The sequence below is a fragment of the Mytilus trossulus genome, chromosome 4, assembly GCF_036588685.1.
Source record: "Mytilus trossulus isolate FHL-02 chromosome 4, PNRI_Mtr1.1.1.hap1, whole genome shotgun sequence".
Taxonomy (NCBI): Eukaryota; Metazoa; Mollusca; class Bivalvia; order Mytilida; family Mytilidae; genus Mytilus; species Mytilus trossulus.
Genome location: NC_086376.1, coordinates 58,462,125 through 58,486,931, shown reverse-complemented (window position 1 = coordinate 58,486,931; position 24,807 = coordinate 58,462,125). Strand labels below are relative to the sequence as shown.

At 31.6% G+C, this 24,807-nt stretch overlaps 1 protein-coding gene and 1 long non-coding RNA gene across 2 annotated transcripts; one reads left to right on the top strand and one right to left on the bottom strand.

Annotated features, from left to right (window-relative positions):
- Positions 1–23,025, top strand: LOC134715633 (matrix metallopeptidase-21-like). Its single transcript, XM_063577950.1, has 6 exons — positions 1–177; positions 7,167–7,911; positions 10,588–10,899; positions 15,510–15,764; positions 16,213–16,388; positions 17,877–23,025. The coding sequence occupies exons 1-6, from the start codon at positions 1–3 to the stop codon at positions 18,201–18,203; spliced, it is 1,992 nt and encodes a 663-aa protein (XP_063434020.1). The 3' UTR covers positions 18,204–23,025.
- On the bottom strand, positions 12,468–23,715 carry LOC134715634 (uncharacterized). Its single transcript, XR_010106784.1, has 3 exons — positions 23,600–23,715; positions 13,344–13,380; positions 12,468–12,719 (listed from the first exon to the last, which is right to left on the bottom strand). It is a non-coding gene; the product is annotated as an uncharacterized LOC134715634 (long non-coding RNA).
- Between the last annotated feature and the right edge of the window lie 1,092 nt (positions 23,716–24,807).

Below are 24,807 nucleotides of genomic sequence, written 5' to 3'. Positions count from 1 at the left end.
ATGGCTAAATGGTCTGTACTATTCCATCAAACTATCTTTGTTGTGCATATTATATGGATAGTCCGACCTGTTACGTCTGAAAAGTTTTTCCAATACAGGGACCATAGAGACCAAAATTATTATCTGAAACAAGCCAATGAAAATAAGAATGAAGTTCAAGATGAAGTACAAGCAGAGGTAAGATATACTTGTCTTATGTAATCAGTTTATTCTTTAGTTATTCTATGTCTTGTCCCACACAATCAGTGTGGTACTCTGTTGTAGTCAATTGTTGTTTTACACTCAATGTCATTGTTTTTTCTTCTTCTGTATTTTGCTTTTTTACAACTATATATAACTGATGAGTATGATTATTATAGTTCACTGTTGCTTTAGTAGAATGTTGTATAAACAAATGTAATACCTGTCTGTCTTTTTGCTTAATTCAAAAGTATCGTCTGTAAATATTTTCATAAACATGATAAACAAAATTTTAGTAAAAAAACTTTTTTCAAGAGAGGTCATATTAGACATTCAGTTTACATGTAAATCGTTATTTAAGATTCATATTTTCCGACGCACCACCCAAACATTAACAGGAAAATTTCTTAATTCGTGTTCCTTGTTCTACATACGTCTACCATTGATAAAAACATGCCTTGTAACAAGAATAACAATTGTACAAACTTGTTTTTATTGTTCTCAATATAACTTGTATCATGACGGTATCTAAATGTAATGTTAAATTTAGACTGTTTAATCGCGTAGACATGAGTTGGCATTAACACAGAGTTAAACCCGATAAGTTATGAATTTATTAGTCTAAGATTAATTCCTAAATCTGTTTGTAATTAAACACGTTCAATTATCACACCATGATAATTATACGTAAACTTAATGCTAAGATTACTATCTATAAAAGCAAGATGGAGTCAAAGCTGATTTTTTAATCCAAACATTAAGCTAAACCATTAAAAACACGTCTGGGATATCTACAACGCAATCATAGATTTTGTTGAAAGGGTCAACATTACATTGTTTTGGGTTGTTTTTTTCCATTGGGTTGCTGTCTCTGTATGATACTCAGTTATTCATTTTCATGAACATAGAAAACGTCTGCTGCAAAACAGGTGACTGAATTTGGACTAGCCATCATTTGTATCCCCAAAATTGACCCCTCATACCGCCAGACAGCAGAAACCAATGAGATCACCTGGAGTTTAATAGAACTGTATATTCGGGATTAATCGTTTTATTCGTCGTTTAAATCTTAAAGATACATTAAAGATGAAGAACAGGAATAGAAATTCACCTGTTGTATATTGTATATACTTTGTCATCACCTGCCATCGATCAGACGGTGACATGGACTAAAAGAATGTCATCGCAAAAATATTGGCCACGTTTTATAATGCAGTATGACTAGCAATTATAGTCCAACATATTGACCGTTATTTAAACTTCACTTCACAGTCTTCAGGAATTAAGTGGCCCGTTTTAAATAAGTGGTAGGAGTGAAGCATATTTGATTTTCACAAATAAATACTTGTGTCTGATCTTAAAGAGTATCAGTTTATAAGACGTTATCTGTTCAACTGTTTATTTAAGCATGTCTTCAGATTATTTAGGACGTTTTTATGAAGATCTTTTGTTAAAAGTTTTGATTTATTTCTCAATAAACTTAAGGACATTATGTAGGTTTACTCATTTAAAACGTTCGATTTAACTGACATAGTTTTGAATGGAATAAAACATTTCACTATAGCTGTACATTGTCTATGTGTAAAATAAAAAACAGCATGTAATGCATGTCTGTGTAAAAAATATGTACATTAGAAACCCAAATAAAGCATGTATATAAATATACATTTGCATTGTATATAAATAAATGATTCATAGTAAGGTAGTTTTAGGCAGTAGATATTAAAGGCGTGAGAAAGATATAGGCTTTTATGGTTACTCTTCACACTATAATTTATGTGTAGTTATCTTAGCAGACAATAAAAACTGATTTTGAAGGAACCGCCCTAGACCTATACGGGAATGTGTAAATAGCAAAACCAGAAACCAAGAAACCAGAAATCAGAAACCAGAAGCAAGAAACAAGAAACAAAAAATATAAAAAATATGTAATGTTGAATATTATTTTTTTAATAACTAAATATAATTGACATAATATAATTACACATTTATATTAAACTGATAAGGACTGTTCTTTATGCATCTGTTGTAGCTGAAAACCTTATCAGATGAAACAAAACTTATATACAAAAAAGTGTCAGTTCAGTGTTGGACTGCATACTTAACTTGTTACATTGAAAGGATGACATTGATTATAGATTTTTTAATATTGTTTTATATTCTGGCTGTAAAAATATCTTTCAAGTGGCATTTTGAGTACAAATTGTGTCATGTTATTTAATCATTTAGATAAATAGTGATCAGAATACCACAAGTGAAATTGGAAAAAAAATAAATCAGTTACACTGTTCATAGTTTCTATGTAAAAATGAGTAAAAAAAGAATAAACAGCTGCGCCATGAGCGCATGATACGCCCGTCACATTTTCTAAAAATAAGGTTCAATAACTTCTAAATGTCATATCAGAAATTTATGAATAATTAAAGGGAGGTTATCTTAATAGATATTAACCAGGCACCAAAGTTTAATGAAAACTGCTCAAAGCAATAAAAGTATTGTCTGAAAACTAGAAAATCACCCCTTTTTATGAATAAAATCCCATAACTAGGAAATATAAAATTTAAAATCTATAAAAATTGAAAGGGCGTCAATAGATATAAACAATTCACCAAAGTTTCATGAGAACTGCTGAAAGCATTTTTTTGAGTTATTGTCCGAAAACTGGAAAATCCCCCTTTTTTTAATGAATAAAACCCCATAACTCGGAAACATAAATCTGAAATTTATTAAAATCGAAAGGGAGCTCACGTCAATAGATATAAACAATTCACCAAAGTTTCTTGCAAATTGGTAAAAGCATTTTTGAGTTAATGTCCGACATGTTGACGACAGACAGACGGACAGATAGACGGACGGAAGGATAGACGGACAACGGTATACCATTATACCCTTTACTATAGTAAACACACTTTTAAAAGATCTATAAAAAATGTCAACCTTTCAACACAAATAAAAATCTGTACCAAGTTATGTTTGTGGTCTAACACTGAACTGACACTTTATAATTGTTTTACATCAGCAACCCTTTACTATAAAGTAAACACACGATTAAAACATCTATAAACAATGTCAACCTTTCAACACAATTAAAAATCCAACACTGAACTGACACTTTTTTGTATATAATTAAGTTTTATTACAATTGATAAGGTTTTCAGCTACAGCAGGTGCATAAAGATCAGAGTCCTTATCAGTTATACATGTGTATTTATATCAGGTCAATTATAATTAGTTATTAGACACATATTCAATATTAGATAATTTTTAATTTCTTGTTTCTTGTTTCTGATTTCTGGTTTCTTAGTTTCTGGTTTTGCTATTTACACATTCCCGACCTATACAGTTGTTAAATAACGCTGTACTTAGTCCATTGACATCAATTATATGTTTACCTCTTTAGCTTGTAATAGTGGCAACTGGACGTTCAACATACATTCAATAGTATAAGAACATCGGCACATAATAAATAAGCTAAATGATCGTGTATTGTCGTATTGTTGAATATTCATTACATTGAGTCATCTCCTTATTTTCAAATCTTTTATTTGACATAGACTCTTGTAAGCCTCCTTGTATAGTTTAGAACTTTTATTTAATACTTATCTGTTCAAAATTAATTTTGATCACATTTGTAAGCTCTTTTTATTGTTAATCTTCATTCAATTCATCATAGTGCACTTTTTTTCATTTTCTTCTTTTTATTTTCATTTAAAATCCCATGTTTCTTTAAACCAGGTAGACCCCTGCACATAATGAAACTTTAAGATTCAGTTTTGGATTAATTTTTAAATCTTTATCTTTGATCTTTTTCCTTATAATAACACATGATTGACGGGGTGTATTCTTAGATGTAAAGTTATGGAATATTATTGAATGAACACGTGCAAAAATTAATAGAAAATGTTCATCTACCTAAAGAGACAATTTAATATTTTTATGGTGATTTTCATATTATATTTGTTATGAACGACAGTTTAAATCAGCTAGGGGAGAGTGAATGAAGGGTATCAAAGCATTGCGTATACAGACGTTCCCTTCGATAGCAAGCCAGGCGAGTACACCTTTAAATGAAAGCCCAGCATGTAATCAAAAACACAGCAGAAGGAAACATTTAATCCGTTTTACTAAATCGTATCCCATAAACTCCTTAATATCCCTCATTCAAGTGAACATTTAAATGATCTGCTTGTATTCTTGAAATAATTATAAAGTTTAATATCTTTCATTACTGTACATTGAGTGTAGTGTTACACATTTTAATACATGACATAAGTGAACCACTGCGATAGCTGGTCTTAATAAGTACACCTTAATTTTCTCTCTAGACCACCAAAGAACTTTCAAAGATGTGACTCTCAATTTCATGTATACATATGTAGGATATGCATTGCAACTGGCATGGGATATTTGAGAGAGAAAAAAATATAGCAATATTGAAAATTTAAAAAAAAATGCAGATATTAAAGATCTGTGCCATAACAATTATGATGATGGTAAAATACTAAAATTTCTTAAAACACATATAGAATTTTACTTAGGATGAATACGAACAGGTAAAAGGCGACACACTTCATGCACTTGAAAGCAAAATATTCCCTCATTATAAAAAATAAGATAAAGAACGTTTCTGTTTATTGACACTTTGTTCTGGATTTGTGTTTTTCCACGTTCACATATAAGAAATAATTATGTGAACAAATAAAATACAAGTATTTCGTATATTTCACATGATTTAGTCTCAATGTCCTACGAAAATAGTAGACTTACTGTTGTGTTTTAATGTAGGTCTTATAACGGACGCATTAATTTGTTTATTCGGTACGAAATATATATGATAATATAGAACACGAAAGTAGGCCAAGATCATTGTTACTATAAGTATATCATTACATATTATATGCTATCCATGTACCGATTACACACGAAAGGACTGCATCAAATATTTAGGTGAAGGTCAGAGAAGTTTATGGAGCGATGACAAATAGTCCACAAAACCCTGCTCAGAAAACCGAAGAGAACACATACTTCACCAATAGTCGGAGATGAACTCTGGTCAATGCTTAACGAGAGTCGGTACCTCTAGCTCCACTAATGACACCCGTTAGGTACAACACGCGTCGTCATTAAATATCAAAGAGAATGTTTAATTCTGAGACGAACAACAATTGCATTCTTTAGAAGCATTTATCTTGAAAACAATCTCTATGGCGTAAATATATAAAATTTCAATCCTGGTATCTATGATGAATTCATTCTCAAACATACAATATATTTTGCAACCTTACTTAAATGTAGATATAAATGATCGTAGCTTACGAAATCACATATATAACCGTCTATATAACTGTATACCCACCTGTAGTCTGACAACATCTCACCATCCTATGATATATTGGTAAAAATGATAAGATGCCAGAAGCTTCGATGTGATAGTTATTCTTTGGCATCATCAACTCCATGTAGAAAAAATACCAGTCAAAAAGTCGTATAAACTACAGACAGAAACTTAAAACGAGAAGGAACATGCATTCCAAAGGTCACGTACTGGGAAATAAATAATAATTATATGTGATGATGATCGAAGTCGTGTTTGATTAATACTTTTCCTGCTAGATCTTAAGCAGATGACCCCGTATACATCAATGGATGCAGACTTTTAGCTTGACCCGCCCATTGTTTTAATTATATTTTTCGACGTTTTCTTATCGCTTCATTACAATCTATGCATTTCCTAGTCATCAATCTAACACCTATATCTATAGTTTGATAGATGTTGTCTGAGGCATTTGTTTTTCATCACGTATTTCTGATATTCAACATGTTTTCATGTGCTACGGTACTGTTAGTTTAGTAGATTTTACCTATATATTTGACCACTGCACATGTGGTTTACCGTTAAACAATTTAGCACTAATGTCATTCTTATCATTCCATTGTTGAGAAACAGTACACAAAAGATGCCTTCTCTACTTCATTAAACTCTGTGTTAGACATACAGTAACATTGATGGTAAAGCTACACTTTATTAGACGGAGGAAATATGGTGAAATGTAATGTACAGACACCGGTTGCTTGGGATTTATAGAAAGTGTTTCTTATTTAAATAAAATGTTACACACCTTTAGATATACAATATCTCTCATTTTTAGTTTAAAAAAAATCATTCGAAGCTGAAAGTAATGCAAAAGATACCCGAGGGACATTCAAATTCACTAGTCGAAAATAAACTAACAACTTCATTGGAAAAAAAACAAACATACAAACAATAGTATTTTCATTTCCAAATATATTCATTTCTTATTTGGGGAATCAGCAATTTGACAACCAAATCGGGAAAATATGATTACCGGTAGTTCAGAATATATGCATGCATCCCTCAGTGCGTCCCTTTCATTTCATACATTTCCAGTAACCAATAGATATACCCCAGACATTTTAAAATTGGATTCGTACTCTTTCGTTTTTAAGCACAAAAAACCCATGTCCAGTATACCTGCGTCAGGTTTTACTTTTAAAAGAATAGAAAACCACATACCAACACCTTTTAACGTTTACTGCTTTAATTGTCATTATTATGTTATATACTATGCTTGGTCTGGAATGTGCATGTAATATTTGCCGTTGGATTTTAACCATCTATCAATCAAGCAGTAAATCTTATTCTTGGTTGATCTCTTCATACCTGATCCCCTCTAAAGTCATAAACAATTCAAGATATATTTATCTACCTCCCTTCATTTGATAGTGTTCATTTTATACGTAGAATATCTACAGTACGTTGTTCATTTTATCAAACTGTTTACAATTGAATAAGTACGTATTACGCAACCTGTTAAATGGTAGTACGTCTGTTAAACAAATCTAAAATTCATCGCTAGCTTTACCAGAGTGCATACCACAGACAAAAACATATATAACATGTGTTCTTTGTTTTGTTTATGATTGCTTCTTATGCAGTATAAGAATTTTCTATATCTATATTACAGATGCAGCTTGAAAAATATGGATACCTGCGGTGCAAAGTAGGTCGACGCAGACGGCGGTCGGTGGATACACCGACACACAATAGTTTTAATGTTTTTGAGGGAAATGGGAGAAGTTGTAGTGAGGACGAAATTAAAACTGCAATCAAAGAATATCAAAAGAAATATAAATTACCTGAAACAGGTGTAGTAGATGAAGAAACAAGAAAGTTCATGAGCACTTCAAGGTGCGGGAACTCGGATAGTGCCGACAACCCTGACATTGAACCAGTCGATGTTGCTGATCTGGTTCCTATTGAAGTTGTTAATCCTCCTCCGAGTAAAAAACGGTGGAAAAGAACAGCCAAAAATACAGTATTATATAACTTATTATTTCCTCAATTAACTCAAAGTAGTGTCAAGATATCTGGTAAAAGAAGAACTAAATTCCTTTTAAATCATATTCAAAAAATTAAAAATGAAGATCCAATATGGCTGCGACCAAAGAGACACAAAAGATTTGTTAACATTCATATCAATGAAACAGGACTGAACGGTGAAAAAATAAGAGACGGTCAAAAATTTACAAAAACGGATATTCGATGGCGATTATTAGAGACTGGTTTCAGCACAAGAATACCTTTAGAAGATCAAAGAGCAAGTCTTAATATGGCATTCCGCATGTGGAGTGAGGTCATTCCTCTCAAATTCGAAGAGGATGTATCTGGTGATATAAAAGTCGTAGATATAGAAATAGCATTTGGACGAGGTGAGAATTGTTTTGTATACATAAGTAGTTTGAAATTATTCGACTATCTTCATGATTAACCTACATATACACCATTTGATTTAAAAATCAGAATCACATCTGAAATTCTGATTTTTTTGTTTTTGGTTAATTTACTGGTGGGCATGCATAAATGTATTCCCGTGGCATTATGTCTATGACAACACTGCAACCATTGTGACATGGTATACCATGGGAACTGATCTCAGAGAACTGATCAACGTATCGTCCGAAATGTGTTGAATAGATGTCCTAATCGACGTTGACATTGAATGTCCAACGTGTTCTGTATGGGTTCGTGTTGCTCAGTTTAATGTTGCCTACCTGGTATGTTGTGTGTTGTAAAATGTTGTTTGTATTTTGATCGATTTACTTTTGTTTTTTGAATTGTAAGTTGTTTTTTTGGATCAGAAGATTGTTTATCCACTTTTTTTTAATATGAGCTCATCTCTTTGTACAAGTTTCTTAAGGATGTCGTCTGTTGCTAAACACACATGGTTTGTCTTTTATATCATTTTTAATTTTGACCATATTGTTTCTGCTTTTATTGGACCAAGGAAGTTCGATTGCTTACTTTTTATCCTCTTTTTCTTTTTTACAATTACCCGGAACAGTACACCTCTATTTCTCCGATAGTTTGACGAATTAATTATTAAAACCAGTCAACAGTCTTGGCAATTAGTTATTGGTTAAAATAGTATATTATACTTTTCTATTTTACAAAAAAAGGAGAGGACACGAATACTCCTCTTAAAAAAAATCTTTTATATCGTTTGTTAGTGTTTATATTGGTAACTGACTTCTCTGTTGCTTGATGTTAAACAATCAACAACCAATCAATGATTTCAAGGTTTTAATTTAGCTTCATTTGACATGTTTGTCCAGTGCTTGCTAAATGTCAGACGAAATATCTTAATCTCAGACAAAAACAGATCGATCTTGGTCAATTTTCTATCTCCTCGTGCCTGCTACGTATAATCATAACGTTAATACTTCTGGTCAATCTTCTATCTCCTCGTGCCTGCTACGTTTAATCATAACGTTTATCCAGGAGGTCTGGAATTTTAATACAATTATCATTAAGCTGATAAAATATAATTATATAATGAAACAAATAATAACGGTTTTTCAAGGTTTTCAGACTGTTGTTTAATTCGGTTACTATGCCAGTCTACTAGACTCGTAGTATACTATACATATAATGTAATTAAATGTGAAATATGGCATTAATATTGGATATTTTGCTGTTTACATGAAAGCTTGTTTATAGATAGTTCCGTATCAATCAAATTTGATTACGAAAAATGGTTTGTAGTTATATGATTGAGTATGGAGATGGTCGGCAATTATCACTCGGTTGCTGTCCGGAAAATTACGTCATTTAGCTCTGCAGTTTAATTAGAATCCATTTTGACAAATATTTCATCTTAAAATCAGCTGATTTATGAGTTTTTAGATTGCATTTTGTATGAAAACACAGAGGTCGCGTCTTTTCTGCAAATTGATGTTAAGATTTGAAGGAATTTTCAGTTAACTTTTATGATTCATTTTCTGTTATAAATTGTTATATTACATTTTCAAATTATATCATCAAACTCTTGTCAAAGAGGTAATAAAGCGAGAACCACAGACATTGCATTACTTTATCTGAAGACGCCCCAGAATGTGAAAACGTTTATCGACAGTTCCCAAAAATTAAACTAGCATTGTTTTCTATTATGCCAATAGTTTATATTGTTTTAAATAATTATGTGTTCTACAGACGCCACTGTTCTAGCCAATGCCAATTGAAACATTTTCATTTTATCAATTTGAAAAGCCTTCTAACATAGTCTCTCTATAATAGATATATTCGAAACCTTGATCTTTTTTTCTATGACTCAAACCTTTCTTAGATATATCAACTTGTATTGATTGATGAAGTGAACATCAATCTCCTGACTTTTTGTTGATACGAAAACATGTAATCGGATTTTATTTATGCATAGAAACATCTCAATAATGTCGGTTGTGAAATGCATTTTCTTAATTTCGAAAGTAAACTATTTGCACTGTTTTGCATTTTTAAATTGTCTTGTTTGACATTTGAACAGCGGTATACTACTGATGCCTTTAATTATCTTGGGCTACATACATATGTATAAATTTGCATCCGTATATTTTTCTTCAATAAAGATTACGGATATGTACATCAGGTGTCTGATTTTGATGCTTTGTACAAGTCCTGTCTTGTTAAACAAAGTTTACTATGGTATCATTTACTATATCTGTAAGCATTAAGATTTGATTTAGTTTTTCAGCAAAGAGAAGGGTGTAGATTACTAGGCCATTTTTTCTTAGACTTCGACACTTCATCGTATATATATTACCTATGTACATCTTCTTGTCCTTCTGTCCAAATTTTCTTGGCTTTCTTCCTTCATGCCTATACAGATATGCATACACATGCACAATGAGTAGTTGGTCAAGTGTTCATTTATTTGTTGTTGGTTTTTATTTTTGTCTGTACGATGCATCCATAATCATCTGTTTTTGGGGGTGTATTCGGATCCAACTGGTTTCACTATTACTTTTATTTGTCTTCTCAAAGCAATTACTCTCATTTGTTCGTACCTGATTGTTATATGTAATTTAGTTAACCATTCTAATATTTTACAGGATCACATCAAAATTGTGAGAGGAAATTTGATGGTAATGGCGGTGAGATTGCCCATTCTAGAGAAAACGGTAGAGACGTTGTACATTTCGACGATGAAGAGGATTATAAATCTATCGAATCAATTACAAAAGAAAAAGATGGGATTTATCTATTACGTGTAGCTGTTCATGAAATAGGACATGTGTTGGGACTATCTCATTCTAGCCAAATCACATCTATCATGTACGCTATTTATCATCAGAGTCATGTTAATCCAGATAAAGAATTCGAGCTAACCTGGGATGATAGGAAAGCAGTACAGAAAGCTTATGGTAAAGAATTTTTGATTTTTTTTAATTATCGTCAAATAATCTATAACATATTGCTTATTTCTCTTATGGCTGATGTAGTTCACTTGGTTTTGGTTTGTATCCTGGATTTGTTTTCCCTAAACTAATTTATGCTGAGGATTTATGACTTTCGAACAGCGGTTAACTACTGTTGCCTTTATATATCCTGCTTTTCATTTTCTGCTCATCAATCCACTTTCTTGATTCGAGCAAATATTTAAGAGTGTAATGAGCATTGTTCAGTGATTCTAGCAATATTGCGCATTTACAATTTCAAGTTGATTTTCATTTTTGACTTTTAAAACTCGTATACTGATCGAAAACATTGAAACATTTGGGTTTATCTACAACTAGGAATATATTGCATTTGTTTGATTCAGCACACATTGTCTTTATTTATGGTTGTCAATGTTCTTTATCATACTGTTTAACTTTGAGCTTCACTGGTGTATCTTGTACAGACACATCACGCATCGGAGGTTGTGCATCAAACAAGTGGTATCTTTGATGAGATTTCTACCGTAATTTTTTTTTATTTTGCTTTGTTTTGACTTGTACTTTGTGTGTCTCTGTTCCTTTACACTGGATTTGACATACTTTGCATTGTCAAAGATTGATGTGAAAGATTTTGGAACTATGTATTGATGGCTGATATTTATAGCCTTCCTTTAACATATGTACTACTAATCAAACATGCTAAGTAGTTCCCGTTCCATTACCGACACCCATCATGTTGATTATAAGTGTTTTTGTTCTTCAGTTGTTTTCTTCTAACAGTTGATGCGTTTCCTCGGTTGTAGTTTGTTATCCGGATTTGTTTTCTCTCAATCTATTAATGACTTTCGAAAAGCGATATACTACTGGTGCCTTTATATACCATTTCTAACATTTCAGCTATGACAATTTATCGGATATCATAAATTATCAGAAATGTCTGCAGGTAATACATACAACATGCATACCCCTCTGGAGCACCGGATGAACACTTACAGTTTGGCTGTTACATTGATGCTGGTGATCTCTCTCATGATTGTCTAATACTGTCTTATTCTGGTCTATTCCGAAGGACACCGTCAATTCATATTATAATATGTTATTAATATCAAACAAATTAAATAGGTGCACTGTCGTACTTCATATTGTGGTCATAATTGAGTGGTTTCATGTGAATTTTTATCACTTTGTGACGTCATAGCCAGTAAAAATGCTGATTAGTACGTGTCTGCAACGGGGGCACTTTATGATTAATTTTACAAAAAATAGGTTAATCATTTATTTGAATTATTTATCAATTTAAAACCTGAGGCTTTAATCTTTAAAAGATTGAAATGTACTCATATTAATTTATTATCGTATCTTGATTGATCTTTTATAAAAATACAAACATGTGAATAAAATGCGAAAAAATGGTCTAATGTTCAAAAACTGCTAAAACATTCAATGCATGAAATTTAACACAATATGAAAGCTAATACTGTTTTTATAAAAACTGAAAAACTGTAAAACACAAATCTTAAATTAATTTGTATTATGTGATACTAGTACCCAGGGGCTGATCCAGCCATTTAAAAAGTCTCAAAATAAAACAGTAACACGGTCAAATACAAACATTCATACGAGTTTAAGGACATTGATAACAAAATATTCTAAAAAAAATTAGAGCTTGGTCATATTTGGAAACTTCTCTTTTATAAACAGTTCATATACAAAAACTACCATATCTTCTGAAATCATCTTCATCTGAAGGATAAGACGTTCCTTCAACTAGAAACACCACTTCTGTTGCACATGACATACTAAATCTGTTTGTTAAAAAACAGAAAAAAGAATGACATATTAAAGTTATCAGTACATTCTATGATAGTCTATACAGTATCTCTTTCGAAGATATGACAAGCGTTATAATTAAAATAAAGAACCTTTGGTATCGGTTTTTGTTAAGGATCAGAAACCCCCTGTCAAAATTCGACACAAAAGCGTCAACCCTAAATTTCTAACAAATACATGTTCATAAAGGCTTTCATTGTGAAATCTACTTGAAACACATAATGGTGCTAGATTCACAAAAAAACGGGTGATATGTTGATTTGAAGCATTACCACACGTACCCTTTCTCATAAGAGAAATAAAAAATAAAATCATTTAATTGTATAGTTTAAAATGTTTTTTTCTTGGAACACACTTCCTTTTTTTAATCCTCAATTACTATGTAGTATACAGCTATTGCCTGTGACAATGAAACGTACATTATGCTATAACATGTGGGGCTGAGGGACACACATCAACTATACGAGGAAAACCTTTTAATGTTATATATGAAAGATACCGATAAAGAGACACCAATTGAACAGATTATTATCCTAAATTTACGTCTGGAAGCAAATTACGACTTTGAAGGGAAAAAATTGTCCATATAATATACCAACCTTTATGAAGCTACTAAAGGGCTGGCATCTTCGTTTCCTGAATATACAGAAACACATCAGTTTTAAAATTAATAGGCAAAGACAATATATGTGGAATGTTTCGGACATTGGACAAAGGTTCTTATGTTCTTTTGTGTGGACTTAGTTATGTCCTCTAACACTCTTTGTTAATTTTTTGAATATCAAAAGTGGTAAGAAGTAAAGGTTCGATATAAACAAGTCTAGGCTATGCTATTTTTAAATTCTATTGGTATAGCATGCTTTCTAGGAAAAATTCATTGGCGCACATACCAAATCTTCTTATTTACATATCTTACATATGTATATCGACTTTTGTATTTCAATATAGATAACATGAGCCAGTAAGGAGTACAAAGATTTTGATTATTGAAAAGGAAAAAAAAGAAAACTTATATTTGTTTAAAGAATATTGACTTTTATATCCAAAAGCACAAGGGGCTAATTCATATTCTTACTCCATTTAACAAGATGTCTGGGAAGTAACTTGATTTTATACATTTAAACAATATTATGGTCTTCACAACATTAGGTTAGTTATGTGTTGACAAGTACGACAACTTAAAATGAATTGGTATCCCACTAATAAAATGTTAATTGAAAAAGTTCATCCATTAATCGATTTACGGAAACTAAAGGCGAATCTGATACCATTCAGAAAGTGAAAACATACAAAATCATAAATCATCCCAAGATTTCAATCTCTAACGTTTCATATGTGGACATTTTAAAACATTTGTCGCCTGCTACGTTATTGATGAAGTCAAACACTAATATTTGTGGGTGTTCATTTAAGATCATTCAAACTTACGAATAATAAAATCCATTCATCGTTTTCATTGAATGAATATGATATTAATCGAGAAGATAGTATAAGTAAATGGATGTTATTTTAAATGGCAGGTCGGAAAACAACTTTGAAACGTACAGATAATTTCATATCATTTAAATGGCAATAATACATAAGAGCTGAGGAAATCGTTCAGTTGTTAAAAATGAACTGTTAATGAGCCACTTCCCATATTTAATTGAAAACAGGAATGGTTCGTTATGACACCATCATGGCAATGTTTCTTCGTTTCAAATAAATTAAAAGCCGGATATCAGTTGAACAATTGCTTCCCATCCTTTTGTGAGCGGGATAAATTAATGATCGAAATAAGTGACATGAAAATCACGAATTTCTCGTATTGAACAATTAAAAATGTTTGTTTTGTAATTTTTGTGTTGTAAATTTACAGATTATGAACTTTTCATAAGTTTCTGCTCATTATTTTCGTCGTCGTTTCAAATTTTTAAATTTGCATACTCCTATTAATAGTAAATAATAAATATATAAAATTTCAATATTCTATTCCGTTTTCCTGTTAACAAAAATCAAAGAATGGTTTGTTATGACACCATCATGTCACTGTTTCTTCGTTTCAAATAAATTAAAAGCCGGATATCAGTTGAACAATTGCTTCCCATCCTTTAAATTTAATGATATTAGATAGCGGTATACTACTGTTGCCTTCATTTCGATATCCAAAATATTCTTGATTTTTTTTATATGGATGGTAACGAAAGTCTCTGAATTATAAGTTGGTTTTCAAAACAAAAACAACAGGAAGTCAGGTTGATTTCTTATATTACTGTTTCGTACTAGTAAAAAGAAAAGAGAAAAGAATAAACTATCATTACATTAATGCTTTTTTAACATGACGCAAAATTATGTTTAAGGAAATTTCAAAAGACATTAAGGGGCCAGCTGAAGGGAGCCTGCGGGTGCGGGAATTTCTCGCTGCAGCGTCTGGCGTAGATACAAAATTTAGTCCTGGAGTGGTATTTATGATGAGTTTATTTATTGAAACCTGTTGGCGACCTTCTCCTGTTGTTTGTTATATGGTCGGATTGGTGTCTCTTTAACACATTCCCCATTTCCATTCTCAATTTTATTTAACATTGAAATATACCTTGACATCATATATATTACAATGTACGTCATCAAGAAAGGAGCTCAGAATTGATGATTGTTTGTAAAAAACACATTTTTACAGGAAAACGGAATAGAATATTGAACCTTTAATATTTAATAAATACCATAAATAAGAGTATGTATTCAGGCACATCCAACCCTTTATCTCTGATTTCTTTTACTTTAAACAGGAGTGTGTAGAGGCAAATTCAACACAATATTCGACTGGGTAAGGAAAACACCTAGTAATGGACTTATCTACAATACCTACTTCTTCAGAAGTAATCAATATTGGATGTATGAAAATCACGCTAATCGTACTCGATATGGTGATCCATTATACGTTGCCCAGGAGTGGAAAGGTGTGCCAGATAATGTTGATGGATACCTCCATGTATGGTACTTTGCTGGAACTCGAATTATTGACGATACATACTTCCTTAAAGGTATTTAATATCGCATGCAAAATATATAAAGGAGATATGGGGTATGCGTTTAAGGTCAATGAAATATGATAATAAACATTGGATTCCAGCTGTATTTTGTAGTAGATATCAAATTTAATATATTGTAGATGTGTTTGTAGTTTAAAAGCATTGCCCTGGTAATGGCGTTTTCGGGAACTGATTTCCTAGTCAAATGAACTTGCAATTATGTTTAGCTAACTGTTGGATATCGCTCTTTACCAATGTTTTATTAAGAGTAAGTTACTGTTCGCAAGATTAATTTCTGATCCCTTATTATGATATTGTTTATAGATCAAATCTACCCGAGGGGATATTTATCTCTGAAACTCGAAACAAGCCAAATTTTCTTCAGTATTAGTATGAGCCAACATGTTAAACTACTTTTTGTCGTTTCATACAGTTAGAGTTGTGTTGATTTCTGTTTCAGGTGAAGATTACTTCCTTTATAACAGCGAAGAAGATAAAGTTTACGATGGTGGTACTGGAAAAATCAGTGAAAAATTTGGACCAAAGAAAGGTCAAGATATAGGCGTTCCGGACAATTTAGATACAGCTTACTTTGATAAGCGAGATAAAAATATATATTTCTTCAAAGGGGATACTGTAAGTCAAAAGTCTATTATTACAATATGTAAACCTCACTAACCTAATTATTCAAATATAATTACATTTGAAAGAATTGAATTTTTAAGTTCAATAAAACGGTACTAAAAAAGGAACGTCATCATAGCCGACACACATTCTATTTTTCATGTTAATGAGCTTTCACAAAATTATGCACATGTTTAACAGGAATTTTAAATTGTCGTTTATTGATGGGTTGGAACTGCTCACTCTAGAACGTCAGAGTTGTTTCCAATTTGGATGAGTACTTTTGTTTTCCTCTCTGTATCTGTTTACTTTTCCGATATGACAGATCTTTCTCTTTTTTTTTACTTTTTTTTATTGAGACGAATTATCCGGTATCGTCTTTATATTTTGTTAAAACCTCTTTGACATAAATTATATTAATTCAGGCGTTAAAATAGTACATGTATATGGCAATAGTACAGACAGGAAGGAATGTGACGGTTAACTTTGCTAATTTATTCTTATGAAATCTTTTCTTGTCATTGTTTCAAATTCACAAACATTGACTTTAGGATTAGTTTTGAAGTCTTTGACATTATTCAAAGCAGCAATGGATATTTGCTCAAAAACTTCAATCCGTTGCTTACAATCAAGCTTCCCTTTCTTTTGAAGTTATTTAAATGTAAATCCTTTTATTTGTAGAAGTAGAAAAATCTCTTTGAAAAGGCTTTTAAGAATGCAATCGTAGAGATATAACTTATCAACCATTTTAACGTTCAAACTGTCTAAAAACTGGCAAATTTTCAATGTAGTTTACCATAGCAGAATTGTTAAGTTCATTTTATTACTCATTCTTTTTGTTGAAATTTTCCCATTGATGTCCTTGAAAATCCGATTGATGCCCTTGAATTTTGTTTTTGTTGTTTATGTATGTCGCAAATTTGTGCAAGTTTGCAGGTTTAAAAAGATGGGTTATTATGGTTGTCAGACATAACATTGAGGACACATTTCAATTAATCTTAAAAGTATCCATGCTGAGGACCCATCCCATTAACAATGTTTTGAAACATTAAAAAAGTTATTTCTTTAACAGGTCAATAGTATCATTTCAATACATATATAAATTACTTTTCTTGAGTATCAAATAATCACATATTGATTTTGGCTTTCTCTCGGATTTTATGATTCATGTACCGATTGCAACTGAAGTTCTACAATGCATATAAGACTGTGTGACAAATTTAGAACTTTAACATAAAAATTCCCTGTGAAGTGTGACTGTTTTCATTGTATGAGCGTTGTAATAACACTTTTAAAATAGACGTCTACAGATATGAACTGTCTTATGCAGCATCGTCGCATTTACTTCGAAATTGATTTCCTCTCATTAATTCATTATGCGGGAACTCAGTTTGCTTAACAATGATCAGAGTAAGAATCGTAAGCATATACTTTTTATGAAACGTAAAAAAAATACTGTTAAGTCGGTATATTCAATTTGAAATATTTTTTTCTTGGTAGGTTTATGTTTACGACCCAACTGATGAAGAAGACGAAACAAAAGGTTGCTGCTTACGAATTAGAAAAATTTGGGAAGAGTTCCCTCCACTTGATGGAGAACGTCAAATTGAAGGTGATTTAGACGCTGTATATTACTCTTACAATGACACAACTGTTTACTTTTTTAAAGGAGAAGACGTTTGGAAAAACGAATTATTTCATCCGAGGCAAAAGCAAATCAAAAACGGGGTGAAATATGTGGGAAACTGGTTTGCACATTGGTACGATATTTGTGACGTACGACCAACATTTAGTCATTTTGAAATCCCATCAAATAGTCATGTGTGATTATGTTTTTGTTTTCAATGTCAAGGTCATTCCAGAAGAATACATGTTGTATTTCTATCAACTTTTTACTTGTCAGTGGGGAAGACATAGCTTGCTTGTAATACAAGTTGCTTCTCTGTGATTATGTAATAAGAAGTGACATGTAACACAGTTTGTAAAGGTATATAAAGACAGCACTTGATTAATGAGTGTTTGTATGTATGTGTGCTCCATCGATTACAGGAGAAACATTTCAAATAACACAAGAGTAATATTGGACCAACAGTCAATAGTGTCCTGAAGATACTGAAACATTCCCTTCATTGATTTATCCGTATATATGTCTATATTACAAACTGCTTTTGTGATTACTGTGAAGACGTTTCATGCGATTAAACTGTGATAACCTTTATATATATATAATGTGAAATATTTATAAGCATTTTTGTCATTTTCGTAACATTCTATGATTGTTGTATTCTAATATATATATATGTGTAGTACAATGTTGCCATATCATGCAGTGATACGTCAGATTGTTTGACCAGAGAACACATGTTACTCAATAATTTAGATATGTGTAAGCCCTCTGTTGGTTTCCTTGTACAACCTTCGTCAGATTGTTTTACCAGAGAACACATTTTACTCAATAATTAAGATATGTTTTAAGCCCTCTGTTGGTTTCCTTGTACAACCTTCGTCAGATTGTTCCACGAGAGAAAACATTTTACTCAATAATTAAGATATGTTTTAAGCCCTCTATTGGTTTGTTTCCTTGTACAACCTTTTGTTTAGATTGAAACTCGAAATGTATCGTGTATTCATTAACAGTTTCAAAATAATTAACGTTAAAGGCAATAACAATGGATTATAATTGGGTTCCTTTGTAACGCAGTATTGCTAAATTATATGCAAATTAAGAAAATATCATGCGAAATAAAATAGAAACCAGCTTATACATTTTTGACTGCTTTTTTCGGTTAGATTTACAAAATCACTTAAATGGTGGATCAATTTCTATTCTTTTAATACCAAGATAATTAATAAACATTAAGAATTTGTGTTTCGAATCCAATTATCAAATTCAGATGATGTGCAAACTCTTTAAGACTTATAAGAATAATATAGAAATCTAGAAAGAAAACAAATAATCACAAATTAAAGTATTTTCTTTTGTAATTATTCTATTCGCATACTGGATGAGCTTTTGTTCTAAATGATTATAATAATTTGATTTGACAGAAGACAAGACTATGTAATGGATGAAGATAGGCGAAAACACTCCCCTGCCGGTACCTAGATATATTTTGGCAAAGAATTACACATGCGATTTAATCAATTGTTCTGGTGTAGATAAATGTATGTTATTTTTTTTTATTGACAAGTGAAAACTGCTGTGTAAATAATTTGTTCGGTATCATTTTAGGTGAACCACTAAGATTATATCATTCTTTTTTTTAACAATGGCGACCAAATGGATAAGTGCACTCAGAGTCCATTTACAGTTGGTTTAAATGCTTAACTAAACAGGCAACTTTTACCCTTGTGAATTACAGGGTTAATAAATACGATTATTAAAACTATTTGAATGTTAACATATGAAAAGTGAGATTTATTTTATCAGATTGAAATGTTCTGAGTCCAAGAGGTAACTTGATTTTTAACCTCACTTTTTTTTTTTTAAATAATTCATCAAATAAATTCAAACCAACTTCATAATCAATTAAATACCAGAAAAATATCGAAACAAAAGTTTTGATGAATCAAAAATCCTAGTGGTAAAGCACTAACAAAACATATATAATAGGACATATACCAGCAGTTTTGAGGATCTGCCGTTTTGCAACAAGAACTCTTTTTAGACTGGAACAATTACCTTTTTTACTGAATAACGTGAACCTCCACTTGAATACAGATTTCGCTGAGGCTTATAATCGAAATTCTATAAGATCAAAATAAAATGTTTGTCTGCTTTGGGTTCACTGACCAGTTTGCGAATATAAAATATGATTATCATTTTTTACAAAGTTGAACAAAGGTTACTATTTAGAAATGATTCCCTATACTGAATATAGCCTGAGTATATTGTGTTTATTCGGTTGTTGATATTTGATTTGATGATGTACACATGATTATTTGTAGAACGTAGAAGTAACTTTAGTTCCCGTCCGTTGTAAATATTTACTAATTTACCAAACTGTGCAATATCTCATGCCGTTACAGCTTCCATTTTTTGTAATTATTCTCATCTTCACAACAGTGATTTGATTACTATCAATGCATCATAATTTTGAAAAAAATATATATTATTATATTCTAACCATTTTTATGTGAAGCATCTTATAGTTTGCTGAACTCTAGTTTAGATCATAGTTCCCAATAAACTAATTGATAGTAGTAAAACACTGTTGTGACGTTGATGGTATTTTATCATTCGTTATGTTTTGAGATTATATTTTTCGTACTTTGTATAATAATTGTGTTTTATTTATATCATTTGTTACGTAAAGATCAAAATATTTGTATTTATTTAAACAGATAGTCGTATGCGTAAGTTGTGTCTCGCTGTGACTTTTTTACATGTCAATGTTAGATAAAGGCAACAGTAGTGTACCGCTGTTCAAAACTCATCAATCCATGGACAAAAAACAAAATTGGGGTAACAAACTAAAACTGAGGGAAACACCTCTGAGATGGTGATGATCTCATAGATTCGACTTAAAGTTTTTATTGCAAACTTTTTTTTATAATCAATAGTTTGATTCGTTATACTAAGTAGCTAATAAAAAAGAAATGCTAAAATATCATATATCTATACTGGAAAAAGAATGAACAAACAATCGAGTTGGAGAAACCTTTTTTTTTTTAATTAATAAAAATTAACTGAGCAGTAGACAGTAGAAAGGACACATAACTCTTATATGAAAGTATTTTGTTGATACAGATCACGATTCTAAAAAAGAGATTTTTTTTATTCCCGGTAATTTGATTTAAGTCTATTTTTTAAATGCTAACTTTCTCTTGTTTAATATGATACCTAACAATATTATAAGATACAAGCATGTAAACAGAAAGGTTTTGAAATATCACATTTATGCAAATAACTTTCAGTTGTATCTCTAATGACGTTTATTTGGCATGTATTCCTTAAGCGTCCTTCATTAGTCAACTAAATATTTATCAAAGACACCAGAGATGTAGACACACTTGTTGATTGGAAGCCAGCGAATACCTGGTTTTGATAGGAAGATTTTCGCTTTAAAATTATAACTAGTAGTATTATTGCTCTTTAATTTCTTTTTTGACTAATAGAAAACACTTTAGTTTATAGGGTGTCTAGTCTATGTTTACCCTTAAGGTGAATCTTGCTGAAAAGTTATCTTTTTATCCATTTTTTTTTACCCAAAAAACACTGGATAGCCACACACCAATATCGCTTTCCTATGGTGTCAAATTTAAACCTCTTCTACAAAACTTATGAATTCCGCCATTGGATAGTCCTTTTTATTCTGAAGCAGACGATACAGAAAATTTGGTTTTCACCTAGTAACCCTATTCAGTTTCACTAAAGTGTATCGCACTGAAAACATCAATTGTTTTCTACATAATCAATTTAATACAGCATTAACATAATTGCTTTTGAGAAGACACGCTGGTCTTACGCCAATATTACTTTATTCTGTAGACTATAAAACTTTACTATGAACAAAAACTGTCCAAGAGACGACATATGTTTTCTTTGTTGATTATGTGAAGTCTATGTTGTCATAGGAATGTAGAAAAATTAAACTTTTTAACATTTCAAAGTACAAAAGTAAAAGTTCAAAACATCAAAATGTACCTTTGATAAGACTTTGCCTGCTAAAATAATGTGTTTCCCTATTGATTAGGATAAGATGTTTGCTTTAATGAGGTTTCATAAGATATTTCTGAGAGGCACAAAACAAATTATGAATTTCAATTTTCAGATCTGCTATTTCCTTACCTTTTCATCTCTAGTTTATGTATTTTGAATTTTTAAGCAGAGTTAAGAGTCTAATTAAATCGTAAAATTGAAGCCAAATTGTAGTGAGATATAGTGCACAATTCTTATAATTTAACACTGGAAGTTAAATAGTAAGTTGAATTTATTTGAAATTTACATCTTCTACGATACGTGTTTCTCTTGAAAAATCAAGATTTTAATGGCACAACAACAAGTTTTTATTTTGTTTGTGAATATTTAGGAGAATTTTGTAAAACATCATTATCTATGACTGTATGTAAGCTAAACTTTGACGTTTGACAAACAAGAATTGAAAGCGGTATGTCAGATTCAATATGATATTTTATGGTAATCTCTAACTTGTATTCTGGTTTCGTATATAATAATACTCTGTCAGTACGAGATCTATTGTTAATCATAAATGAAATTAGTTCTGAAAATGTTAAATCATCCTTAATATGTATTTTGCAAGGAAACTAAACTTTATTTTAATTGGCCTTGTCAGAATCTAAAGCATTATGAGAAATTTCATTTTTCTTAACCCAAACTGAAAATAGCGTCACGTCATTGGTTGTATTTCCATTGTTTACGATGTGGAAAGGCTATCACAATGTAACAGTGTACGCTTCCGAAAAATTAAACTCGAAATACAATAGATTCTGACAGGCGAATTACAACAGTTACGATTTCACTTTCAAGGAAAACAAAATTTATGATATGTACAGACAATACACCATTGGACGTATCAAGTCTTTTAAGGCAGAATTGTATCAAATGGCATGCCTAAAAAGGAGAGCTTGTATCTAAAGATGCAGCTTTGTTATCTTGTTAATAAAATAAAATTTAGTAAAAACTGAATAGTGAGTTTTTATTCAACATATCTATACGGAGGGCCAATTGAATACTGTTCATAATTATTTTTTTTTGAGACAAGGTATGTTCAAGAAGAGGACAAACACATATTTTGAATCACGATTTTCCCCGTATATCTTAAAATGCTAATGATATATTTCGAACACTGATAGCTGTATGGTTGGATCGGGGTAAAAAAAAAATCTCCTATAGTTTATCTTCGCTATACCATATTGTTTCGAGGCCCATGTGTACTTCCCTGATTCTTTTGTTAAGTTCTTGTCGCTCGCTCTTTTGCTTTTTGTGGTGTCGTGTGAATTAAAGACTTTCTGGTTTTCTTCTGTTTTTTCTTTAACTTTTGGTTTTTAGCCATTCTTCCTCCCACACTTGTGTTTTCTCCTCTTTCGATAAACAGCTGTGTATATGATTTCCTCAACTCTTTATCTACAACAACCACTGAGAGTGCAAACATTTTGTTAACAGTAAAATAAATTATAAGTTTTTGTATGCGAGTGTTCAGTAAAGTTGTGGACTTAATTGTTCTAAATATAGAGCTTAATAATGATCATCATCAACTTACCGAAATGTTAAGAATACATATGATTCCATGGTATAACTTTAACATTAACACAAGATAGATGTTTGCATATTTTCTATAGCTTATACAAACAATGTTGAGAGAAGTAATGAGTGGATATAACAAACAAATTAGCCAAAATATACACATCATCACAATAAACAACTCCTACTACATTCAATAGGACATTTGGAATGTTGATGGCGTCAATATGTGGTCATCACCATACCTGATCTACTTTCATGCCACTACATTCTATCGGACGTTTAGAATGTTGATGGCGTCAATATGTGGTTATGACCATACCTAATCTACTTTCATGCCACTGGATTCAATCGGACATTTAGAATGTTGATGACGTCAATATGCGGTCATGACCATACCTGATCTACTTTATGCTACTGGATTGAATCGGACATTTAGAATGCTGATGGCGTCAATATGTGGTCATGACCATACCTGATCTACTTTATGCCACTAGATTCAATCGGACATTTAGAATGTTGATGACGTCAATATGAGGTCATCACCATACCTGATCTTCTTTCAGGCCACTACATTCTATCGGACATTAAGAATGTTGATGGCGTCAATATGTGGTTATGACCATACCTGATCTACTTTCATGCCACTGGATTGAATCGGACATTAAGAATGTTGGTGGCGTCAATATGTGTTCATGACCATACCTGGTTTACTTTCATACTTCTGCATTCAATCGGCCATTTAGAATGTTGGTGGCGTCAATATGTGGTCATGACCATACCAGATCTACTTTCATGCCACTAGATTCAATCGGACATTTAGAATGTTGGTGACGTTAATATGCGGTCATGACCATACCTGATCTACTTTCATGCCACTACATTTAATCGGACATTTGGAATGTTGGTGGCGTCAATATGTGTTCATGACCCTACCTGATCTACTTTCATGCCACTACATTCAATCGGACATTTTGAATGTTGATGGCGTCAATATGCGATCATGACCATGCCTCATCTACTTTCAAGCCACTAGATTCAATCGGCCATTTGGAATGTTGGTGGCGTCAATATGTGTTCATGACCATACCCGATCTACTTTCATGCCACTTCATTCAATCGGACATTTTGAATGTTGATGGCATCAATATGCGGTCATGACCATATCTGATCTACTTTTATGTCACTAGATTCAATTGGACATTTAGAATGTTGGTGGCGTCAATA